Source organism: Ziziphus jujuba, chromosome 8 (assembly GCF_031755915.1).
Source record: "Ziziphus jujuba cultivar Dongzao chromosome 8, ASM3175591v1".
NCBI lineage: Eukaryota > Viridiplantae > Streptophyta > Magnoliopsida > Rosales > Rhamnaceae > Ziziphus > Ziziphus jujuba.
This window is the reverse complement of record NC_083386.1, coordinates 13,340,538-13,352,477: the sequence shown is the minus strand read 5'-3', so window position 1 is coordinate 13,352,477 and position 11,940 is coordinate 13,340,538. Positions and strand designations below refer to the sequence as shown.

The 11,940-nt window shown below is 32.6% G+C and overlaps 2 protein-coding genes across 3 annotated transcripts; one reads left to right on the top strand and one right to left on the bottom strand.

Annotated features, from left to right (window-relative positions):
- The first annotated feature begins 2,530 nt into the window (after positions 1-2,530).
- Positions 2,531-6,847, top strand: LOC107413567 (probable pectate lyase 4). 2 transcript variants are annotated; one of them, XM_048470590.2, is made up of 6 exons: positions 2,531-2,897; positions 3,659-4,010; positions 4,088-4,298; positions 4,411-4,479; positions 5,756-5,971; positions 6,710-6,847. In XM_048470590.2, the coding sequence occupies exons 1-6, from the start codon at positions 2,771-2,773 to the stop codon at positions 6,710-6,712; spliced, it is 978 nt and encodes a 325-aa protein (XP_048326547.2). In that variant the 5' UTR covers positions 2,531-2,770; the 3' UTR covers positions 6,713-6,847. The 2 variants fall into 2 exon arrangements, with proteins under 2 accessions (XP_048326547.2, XP_048326546.2); XM_048470589.2 differs by lacking the exon at positions 6,710-6,847 and having other exon boundaries at positions 2,532-2,897; positions 5,756-6,337.
- On the bottom strand, positions 6,623-9,041 carry LOC107413566 (exocyst complex component EXO70H1). Its single transcript, XM_016021547.4, has one exon. The coding sequence runs from the start codon at positions 8,680-8,682 to the stop codon at positions 6,760-6,762; it is 1,923 nt and encodes a 640-aa protein (XP_015877033.3). The 5' UTR covers positions 8,683-9,041; the 3' UTR covers positions 6,623-6,759.
- Between the last annotated feature and the right edge of the window lie 2,899 nt (positions 9,042-11,940).

The following is an 11,940-nucleotide window of genomic DNA, read 5'->3' as shown; positions in this document are numbered from 1 at the left end:
AGGGATAAACCAATGTGATGCTATCAATTTAAGTGTGGACAAGTGCAGGGCACTGTCAGACTACTTTACTAGCAAAGGTTAATTGGTATCTAATCCCATATCACTTGGATGTGGAACGATGATGGTTCAAATGTAAAGTAGATACATTATGACTCCAATGTAAAGTAGACACATTCTTAACAACATAAGCCTTTTTTAGAATAATTAGCTTCAGAGTTTAAAAAAATTCTCTATTTAATGTACTCCAATAGGAACAATACTAGGATGGGTGATCTTCTAAAAGACTGAACAAAAACCTCATACTGTTTAAAGTGCAGTGACTAAGTAAAGGACAATGTCGATTGAGCAAATGTAACAACCCACCTCCATATCCAAAAATATATGAGAGATCCAAATAAAGTCTTTTTTTTTTTTTTCTTTTGCGAGGTGACATTTCTACTACAAAAATAAAAGTTAGTAAATTTTTTTTGGGTCAATAGTTTTGCTAATTTGTTAATGATGCTTTATGCAAGATATTTTGTGATGACCAGGGATGAATTAGTGTGATACTGTCACATTAAGTATGGATGGGTACAAGGCATTGGCAGGGTACTTTATTGAAAAAGGTTAGTTGATGGACAATCCCACATTGCCTGGTTGTAGAACGATGATGGCATAAATATAAAGCTGCTAATTTATTAATGATGCTTTATGCAAGTTATTTTCTAACGACTAGAGGTGAACTAGTATGATACTATTACGTTAAGTGTAGATGGCTGTAGGGCACCGGTAGGCTACTTTATCAATAAAGACTACTTGGTGTCCAATCTTACATCACCCGGGTTTAAAACGGTTATGGTTCAAATGTAAAGTGTACACTTTCTTAACGGCCTTGATCTTTTCAGAACAATTAGCTTCAGTGTTTAAAAAAGCTCCAAGGTTTAATGTGCTCCAGTGGAAGCAAGCTCCAAGTTTTAATATATTCTAATGTGAGCAATCTTAGGATGAATAACTTCTTGGGAAGACTGAATAAAAATCTCATACAATCTAAAGTGTGAGAGCATGCTTAAATCTATAGTTCTTTCAAACATTGAAGCCAACCGTTTTAAAAAGAGCTTGGTCTTATAAAAATGACTATCATTATATTTCAATCAACTCTCATTCTACATCCCGGGATATGAAATTGGATACTAGATAGCTTATAAGTGCCTCTGGCATCTGCCCACACTATTCATCACAATCCATCATTTTGGGGCTCAACACACTTTCTAGTTGGGTATAGGTTTCGATACTATTTATAACACTAGTCGTGGTACTCTGCATGGGCTTTTTTTGTTCAAAACTTCTAAAGAGATCACCATTCTTAGACTATTCTCGTCTGAGCATGCTTAACTTTTAAATTCTTTTAAACTCTGAAGTTAACTGCTCTGAAAAAAACCTCAGCGTTATGAGTTTAACTATCAATTACATTTAAATCATCCCTCATTTTACATCCGAGTGATGTGAGATTGTATATCAGATAGTATAATAATGCTTCTTACACCCACTCACATCGGTTATCACAGCAAAAAAGTTGGCCCGTTACATAATTTATGATGATTAGTTAACGAAAAGGAAATGAAAATGTATAAATGTTAATATATATTTTCATATAGTAATTATTAGGGTAATTTTGGGATATTAAAAAAATTCATTAAAACATTTTTATTTCTATTCATTTTCTGTCAATTTGAAAGGACAACAAAGCTGATTAAATCCAAATAAAAGATTTAAATCTTTTTCATTCATATTCCTTTCTATTCCATTAATCTAAATATAGTATAAAAATACGATGCAAATACAGATAACAATATATATTGTAAAGGTTGTGACTATGCTCAAATTTTTTTGGTTCCCAAAAAAAAAAAAAAAAAACCGTGGCTCCAAATTTGTTACATTTTTTATGAAAAAAATTATTTATTTGTTAACCAAATAATTTATAAATTTAGATGGCATATGGTAATAAAAATAAAATCTAATATGACTAATAATGTAACATTAATAAGTAAATTGATATTATAAACTAAGCGAATAAGTAAATTGGTAAGTGAAACTTAATAAAAAATAAAATAAAATAAAAGTACAGCATTTGCCATATTAGTTGGCAAAGAGTATAATATCTTTTGTTTTATCGAATTTTTTTTTTTTTTTTTTTTAGCTGAACTTGCGTCATAGATATTTTGATTAAGTTATTTATATATATTATTTAATGAAACATAATAATTCCGTATATTATATTTGAAAATTTTACATGAAAAAGTATTCATTAGTGAAATAAATTTTCACTAGCTTTGCAATTATCCAAAGAAGACGTTATAAAAATTAAAATTTTGTCAAAACATGGAAAAATTTGAAAAAAATTTTTCATAAAAAAATATTTTATTTGAATTTTTAATTAAAGTTATTTTATTTTTATGTTAATTTGTCTTGATCTACGAGTTTGCCAATTCAAATTCAAAATATGGAAAAACAACGTTTTTTTTTTTTTTTTTTCCCCATTAAATTGTCCCAAGAATGAAAACATGAAATATTGAAATTCAAAAAGACAAATCGTTAATCTTCGCGTCCTACACGTGTAGAAGCTAAAGAAGAACATCAAGGACCGTTCAATGACACGGGTTCCATTTATAATTCGAGCCGGGTTATCGGTTCTATACTGCGGAACCGGTCCTTCTCTAACGGCTTTTTTCAAAGATCCCAACGACCTGACCCAAACTTCGTGTTTGTATTCCAAGCTTTGGCGAAGACGAAAATGGATTCCTTACCATACGCTGATGTTGATTCAAGTTTGAGAGCATTGGCGGGTAGGGCCGAGGGGTTTGGCCGGTTCTCTGTTGGGGGTCTCCGTGGACCCGTGTACTATGTCACCACCTTGGCAGGTTTTCTTTGCCCTACAAACTGAGTTTCAGCTTTTGTGGTTATAGTCATGGCCTATTTTCTATTTGGGTCCTCTTTTAATCCCAATTTGTGTTTGTTTTTCAAGCTTCAATAATGGTCCTGAATGTCTGTTCAAAGATTGTAATCTGTTAGACACTTTTATGAATCTTGATGCCAAACTGCTTTTCTGAGACAAATCGGCAAATGGGTTGTATTCAATTTCATTTCATTTTATTTTATAATTCATAACAACCATTTATTTTCAATGACATGTTCTTTCCGCCATATGGCAGTCGGAATTTAATTTTGTAGGGTCAGAGTTTGATGTGTGGGGGATGGAACTGTGAATTTTAAAGCTACATCAGACCTGTTTAATGAACAATGGAGACACTTTTCCGAGCATATGATTTTGGATTTTTTTCTTAACAATGAGAACTAGTTGCAATTGTTTTGGTTGCGTAATAAAGGGCAATAAAAGAACAATAGAAATAACCTCTGATAGTGCTTTCGGCTTTTAGTACTTGCTAATCATTGAAAAACAGTCTCAAATCCTCTGTCTATGGATCGAGCTGGCTGCTAGTGGCTTAGGAAAAGTTGGGCTTCTAGAATTTCATTGAGCATGTTTGAATCATTATTATATGACATGTTGTTATGCAGAATGTTTTGGCAATTTTAATGAGTTTTGATCCATTTCTGTTGCTTGTTGAGTTGTATAATTGGTTTAAATATTGTAAGAAAAATATGTTTCTGTTCCTGCTGATAGATGATGGTCCTGGATCACTCCGCGAAGGATGCAGGAAAAAAGAACCGCTCTGGATTGTTTTCGAGGTTTCAGGAACAATAAATCTGTCGTCCTATTTGAATGTATCATCCTATAAGACAATTGATGGTCGAGGCCATAGGATAAAGTTCACAGGTAAAGGCTTAAGACTGAAAGAATGTGAACACATAATTATATGCAACCTTGAGTTTGAAGGTGGTAGAGGTCATGATGTTGATGGGATTCAAATAAAACCAAATTCAAAGCACATATGGATAGACCGTTGCACCCTTTCTGATTATGATGATGGACTCATAGATATCACAAGACAAAGCACCGATATTACCATCTCCAGGTAGGTTTGTGATTGAAAATTATAGGATAAGCTTGAAATTGAGCTAACTATTCTGATTAGTCCACTTTTTGCACCAGATGTCACTTTAGCAATCATGACAAGACAATGCTTATCGGAGCCGACCCCTCTCACATTGGTGACAGATGCATTCGTGTGACAATCCACCATTGCTTTTTTGATGGGACAAGGCAAAGACACCCGCGTGTTAGATTTGGGAAAGTTCATCTCTACAACAATTACACCAGAAACTGGGCTATCTATGCTGTTTGTGCCAGTGTAGAATCCCAGGTAGTGAAGCTTCTTGTTTTCATTAAAGATCTAATTGTTAACTAAGTATATTCAGGTCCTTAGACTTGAGCTTGGTTATAGAATCTAAATCTAGATATTTTTTTCTCATTAGATATACTCGCAATGCAACATATATGAAGCAGGACAGAAGAAAAAGACTTTTGAATACTATATGGAGAAGGTAAGTTACTGTCATTTGCTGTTTGCTACATATATGAAGTATTGCTTGATAATCCCTTCATAACAAACAAACTAAAAATATCTTCTCATTTAAATATGAGAAGATGAACAGAATTTCATATATGCACAGTTCGTGTTGTATTGTTAGACAGGTTGCAGCCCATATGACATTCCTTATCTTTTAGCATGTTGCATTTCCTGCATTTTCAATTTGTTCAATCAATCTATTCTTCTCTCCCTCTCTCTCTCCCCCTCTAAAACCATGGGTGATATCTTTTACTTGCCCTAATGTAGAGAGGAGAAATTTTCTCAGATTATTTTCCTGTTTTGTCGTTATGGTATATCCAATCTTATTCTTCTTTCACATTTTAGGCCAATATAAATACTTGATACCACAGGTGTTCTCTTTAATCATTTGATATCATAAGTTAGTTCATATAAATTAATTTTTGTTCAACCCATTCAAGACTAGAACAGTAGTTCATCATAAATATTCTGTCTTATTTCAATCTTAGGTTTCTCATTTTATTTTGGTAGAGTTTTAACTGTGGATCATGGAAACATGATTCTCTTCTAAGATAGAATAAAAAAGACAGCTCACTCAATAAAAGCCTGTTAAGCACCCTGATTGATTTTCTATCCCCAAAAGGTACTTTTCCTTCACAGACATACATTACGATTCTTTATGCTTAGTTTTCATCCAACATGTGGATCTGCTGCAAAGCATAGATAGTCCTTCAAAATACCTTTATAGGTCATTTTCTTTTGGCTTTGCATGTCAGAGTTGCATATAAGAATCATAATATCACTTGCAGACCATTCTAATTTAGTTCAATTTTCAAATATTTATACACCTGATTCTATCACCAGCCATTTGTTTTTGTTTTAATTCATTAGTTCCATGTAATAAGTTATTTTCCTCTTCAGTTTATTATGAAATATATAAGGGTGCAATTTCACAGTTTTGACTGGTGAAACACTGGGCATAATGATCAGAAGGTTAAACATAAACTGCATATTAAATCTTGTAAATGAGTAGTTTTTAATATATTGCATACATATTTCCCTTCTTTGTCACTACAGAGAGAGAGTAGTATTTCTAAATCAACCTCTAACACAGTAATATTTCATATCTACCAGACAGTAATTACATAGAGCCGCTTGTGGGTGAATTCAACATGAATCTGAATATTCTCTTCTATTTAGTAAGTCTTATTCATTCAAATCTGACAAGAATGTAACACAATTTGTTGTAAATTATCGCTATGGCTACCTAGGCAGCAGACAGGGCAGAGGTGAAGTCAGGTTTAATAAGATCTGAGGGGGATTTGTTCCTGGGTGGAGCTGAAGCTATCACATTCAAAGGAGAAGGCATATTTCATCCTAGTGAATATTATCCATCATGGACGATGGAACCAGCCGCAAATTGTCTTCACAGTATCCTCCAAATTTGTGCAGGTTGGCAATCCGTGCAGAGGCCAGCTGATAATATGGTAATTCCATAAGATTTGATATGGTATATCTATCTTCAAAAAGAGGAGGGTGTTTATTTACTTTGAGAGAGAAGTATGATGATTTTGTCGGTCTTGCCAAACATTTCTCAGATGCTCAGTCAGTCAACTTAAGACCTTATTGAACTTAGTAAAACTGGGACTCTGATACTGGTTATAAACACATGGTTAACCTATAGCGTTCACAAGTTTGTTTTCTTCAAGTTACATTCTGAATAAGCATGCATATGCGCATAAAGTTTCCCAATTGAACCAATTATCAAGTCAGGATATGAAAGTTCTGTATTACATACACATATATTTGTTGATATACGTACTTAAATATATTTATACCTTTTTCCAATCTAATTATCCCGAGTTAAATTTATTCCCTTGTAATTCTATTGTTATAAACTAAAGACGTGATGCATTTATTCCTATTTCTCTACACAATCAGGTCAAGTTACATTACATAATCCCACAATATAATTTCTGTAGTTATCATTTTGCTGAATTTCCAGGTTGGTTTAAGCAGTTTAGTAAAATTGTGTTTTATATAATTTTTGTGGAGATACGAAGATTCGTTTTTAGCGAAAGGGAAACTCTTGCAAATGATGTCATTCATATTTGATATTTCTGCACTGAACTACATAATTTCCTTTTTTTTTTTTTTTTCTTGTGAAAATTCTGAAGAATGTTTTATGAAGTTACAAGTACATATTGTTGTGCTTCTATTTTCAGTGACCATCAATATGATATAGTTCAATTTATATAAGAAGCACTAAATCATTTTAGCGAGGAAGGCATCCCCGTGCAGACAATTGTGAAACAGAAGATGTAGAACTACCTGAAACAGAAGCCCCATGGAACAAATCCGACAAATAATTCCCCAAATCATCCGGGGAAAACCTTACCAACAACTCCAAATTCTTCTCCCCACTCAGCATGGCTATGTTTGTTTCATAGAATTCTTGATACTTCGGTACTAGTTTCTTTGCAATTGACACCTTCAAGTCATCTCTCAATTTCCCATCCAGAACAACCCAGGAGGTTTGCTTCCTGTATGCTTCTTCAAAAGCTGCATTGAACAGTCTGAAACACTCCTTTGCCACATCAGTTGATAGTGTCGTTGATGTTTTCTCCGGTAAAGACAAGAAGACCTTGTTCCAGGCCATGGATTCAAAATTTGAAGCATATTGCTGGATCTTCTTCGTGTGCTTAGATATCCAATCATCCCCAAGAAGGAATTTGAGGTTGGTGGTCCGTACCTTCTCCACAACGTGTTGAAGATTGTTTGCGAGGAAAAGATATGACAATGACACATCTTTGTAAAGCTCAGCTTTGATATCAAGCTTGCACAAAAGGACTAAAATCAGCCAAGATAGGTGGGTTGACACCGCTTGTATACCATCATCAGATGCTGGAATCTCGAAGTAGGATTCCTGCAATGGTGAGTTCTGTGGTGGTGGATAGTCAGGAAGGATGATAGAGAGAGTGGAACTATAATCTGCTAGGGAAGATATGTAATTCATCGCTGATCGGGTCATTGGGTGAATCCCACCTCCGAAGACTAGTGTTTTAGATGAGTCCTTCTGAATTGTTGTTTCAAACTCGGATAGCGTGGAGTGGATAGAATCTTTGAGCTTAAGAAATGATGAAAAAGCTTGTAATCTAATAGCAGAGGTTGCTTCAGAGCTGAAAACTAAATCAATTTCTGGCAAATGGTCAGAGATAGCTTCACAGAGTTCCATCAGCTGGAATATTCTTTCTGATGTTTTCTTGCCCTTTACAATCAGTTCAGGAAATCTGAATAGATTCATTGCTCCTTCTTTAGTTATCTCATAGAAACATGATTCCCTGATTGTATCAGATGCTGAAAACACATGATCGCAGAGAATTCTTTCTCCATTGAAGAGTGATTCCACAGCAATCTTTATAGCATCTAACCAGTTCCTGATTTTCCCCACCAATGCTTCCAAACTCATTTTTTGGATTTGAGAAGGCCTTAACCGCTCGACTCCAAGGCGATACAATCCCTCGTCTATTATTGATTTTCTGATAGTTATGTAAATCTTCACACACTCTCTGCCATAGCCAGAACTGATCATACAATCAGCTATTGACTTCAAATCTGTCATGGCAAATGCTGAGGCTCTCTCCATCTCTGTGATTGACTCACCAGCAAACTCCAACTCATCTTTAAAACCAAGCTCATCCTCATCATTGAAACTGGTTGACCCTCCTGAGGATTGACTCGAAACAGATTCAGGGTCGAGTTTATCACGGTTGGCAGACAATATCTGATGGAACTCTTTCTCAAGCCTTTTCATGGCGGTTTGCATTAGTTCCTGAGCAAGTACAAGCTTGCTAGAATTAGAGTATTGACCGACAAGGAAGTGCATAGCTCGGCGCAAGTCCTTGACGGATTTGATGAACTCCTTAGCTTCTTTTCTGTCATGTTGGAAGAGGGAGGTGAGTTTGGTGTAAGAGGAGGATTTTAGATCCCACTTGGTTATGATTGACTCAGAATTTTCAATGGTCTCTTCCATCATTGATAGAGAAAACTTGCGGTGGATAGGCGTTGAAGAAGGAGAAGGGGAGGCTGGAATGGAATATGAAGGTGAGACGGTTTTGGAAGATGAAAAGAAGAATCTTGACATTGCTCTTCTTGGTTGGAGGGTCTTATTATTGCTTTGAGTCTCTGATAGAATCATTGAGCCTGGAAGTGTGTGAAGCTAGCTCAGAGATAGAGAAGAGAAAGGCTTTCTATGCTTAATGACCAAGCTCTCCAAACTCTGTTTTATTATTATTATTATTTTTTTTAGTAAGAAGAGCTTGGTATGAGCTTTTTGTCTATGGGGACAGATTGCATTTATAGGGGAGAGCCTCAAAAGATTTTAATTGAGGAAGGCTAAATTTGATTTCGAAAGACCGAGAAACGTTGACCGACCCTGTTTTTTGTGCGCGTGGCAGATTGATAGGATATGTCACAATTTCTGAAATCTTGACAGTAATTCCTTTCTTTTAATTTTTGATATATCTGTTTATGCCGAGGTTTAAATAAACTAATATACGGATGCTTTTTAAATTTTAACATTTAATATAATCTAATCATTACTAATAGTAAATTTTAATTTAATAAAATAAAATAAATTTTGTTTAAAAATCGATATTGGATAAGAAGATTTAAATTCAATAGAAAATACTAAACTTTATCATTAGGTTACCTATAAAGGTTTTTATTTTTTTATATTGGATATAAAATTTTAAACTCAAAATTATTATACCATAAAACAATGTAAAAAATAATTTCCACTTTTAGAAGGGTACTCCCAACTCACAAATGAAGCACTAGAAATTTGCTAGAAAGTGGATTTATTTAATCAATTTATTTATTATTATTTTGAATGATATTTTTTAACTTTTTTTTTTAATTCACGGAATTTGGATGATATTCAGTTGGTCCAATTCATATACAATAACTATTTATATTATATTATTTTTTTATGTGATAAGTTAATTATATTATAAGTTAATTATATTCTTTGTTCTCTAATGGTCAGATGATACGGGCCTAGCTATCTTGATTTTCTTCGTTGACTTGAACGGAGGAGCGACTTGCATATTAATTTTACCGATTAACCAGAATTTACTAGCTAACAAACATCTGCTTGATTTTCTATAGTCAATAATTACATATATATTATATAGTTTTTATTAGTTATTAATAACTATATTATTATTTTAAATAAGCCAATGGTCTGATGACATACGTAAGCAAATGGAAAATTAAGCTGCCTCGAGAAGCAACTATCAGGCAATGCTTACGACCCAAATATTCAAAATATTACGTAACAATCTTTTAAAATAATTTACACAACCATCCATGTTGTTTAGCATTGAGTATGCTATTTGACTTCTTTATTTTTTTTTTAGATGAACATTTGTGCTAGTTGATTTACAAATTACTGAACAAAAATCCTTGACTAATTGACCATAATATATATGTATATTTACATACAGGTATATACTATTTGTATCCTAGTTTGCATTTAAAATCTTTAAAAAAATAATATAAAATAAAGATTTTTTTGTTATAACTTGCGTTGGATGTTCTAACTATATCGCTTTGAGATATAGTTATCTCATGATATTTCTTGATAGTTGTGCAAATGAGATATTACAGTTGAGATTGAAGGTTTTTTTTTTTTTTTCGTCTTCTCCAAAATATTCAACATATGTCTAGAACTTAAAGAGAATGGTGAAAGGTAAGGAAACAACATGGAAATAAAGTTTTAATGGTTATTGTAAGTTAGACCTTTTCTATAACTATATGTGAAAGTATCATAATCACATCAACGGTCAATACGTTCAATAATATATGGCTGTCATACGTCTTCAAAGTCTTCCGATAAGAGGCAGCATTTAGCGCCAACAAATTAAAAAGTTTTCCAAATAGAGAACCAAGCTATTGGCTCAAACTATTACACAAAAAAAGACTGACTCAACTTTGTACAACGAGGAAGAACCTTTATTTTTAGTATGCTAGTCCTATATAGGAACCTTATACTAATGAGATTTGACAGATCAATATATATATATATATATAGGTGAAGTAGCAAGAATTACATTTTTTATTTATTTATTTTGGTTTCCAATATGTTGGAATAACCTAATAAAGTTATAGAAGGCAAATTCTACATTTTCTAATATTAGTTTCGTTTTGAAACAAAATTAAAAAAAATTTCATACTAATTCCCAATCCTTTTAGAAAATGAAATATATATCCTACAAAATTCTTGATGAATGATATAAATAGATGAAGTAGTAGACCTGTTCTACCAAATAATTTCTCCGTTATGGGTTTGATTCCTATAATACATTAATTTATTGCCAAAAAATATATTTATACACATTAATTAAAGGTCATTTTTTTGTTTGACTGGATAAGTTATAAATCTGATATTGCTGTGTGAGTATATATGGTTGCTTTGTGGCGCAAAACAACATGGAAATTTCTAATTAATTGATCATCACCTGCCTTTTTTTCTTAGAAACTAAAATAATTAAATAATAAATTTTTTTTTAATTAAATGTAGCAGCAGATAATGAAAAGAAATCTTGGTCAAGTAAGAAAATGCGGCTTCACATGTGCAAAAATGTTTGTATGTCTACGTATGTCCACTGCATAAATAATCGTTAATTAATGTACGTTGGAAGTGGAAATTAAGATCCCGCTTATAATGTACTATTACTTATGTATAAATACAAAAGTGCAGCCCAAATAAATAGATTAAAAGTGCTATTATACAACAATATTTGATAATGTGTATTTTTGTTTTATTGTGATAAGTTCTCAACTATTGATGATAAACTTATTATAATTTGTAGCATTTGATAGAAAAAGTTAATAACCTCTCTCTTTTTTCTTTTTTCTTTTTTTTCCTTTTTTTGTTTTTTTTGTTTTTTGTTTTTTGTTTTTTGAGTGAAGACATGCACCCATAAGTTATAATATTACTAAATAGGCACATCGAGAATTCAACAATTAACAAATTCAAGCCTTTATATCTATATATACAAAAATTATCTTCTGGGAGACGATTTCTCCAACTTATCAAATTTGTTTATGTAAACACTATAAATCGGACACACAAAATCTCATAGAAATTTAATTGGTAATTTTATGGGATTATTTTCTCTATTGAGATTTTTAATATTGAAATTTTTTTTAAAAATAAATGAAAAATTATCATATAAATTAAGTGGGCCAAAGTATATGGATCTCATTTTAGTATCCAAATCAGCATGTTTCCTAGACAAGTTGAAGCTATCTCCCAGAAGATCTATTTTCTCCATACATATATATGGTTAGGTTAACAACAAGTCGAGCAGATGGTTTTAGCATCGAATTTTTTTTTGTTAATTTTTAGATTACATTAAAAATTAAGATTTGAAAAATTAACTAATGATCT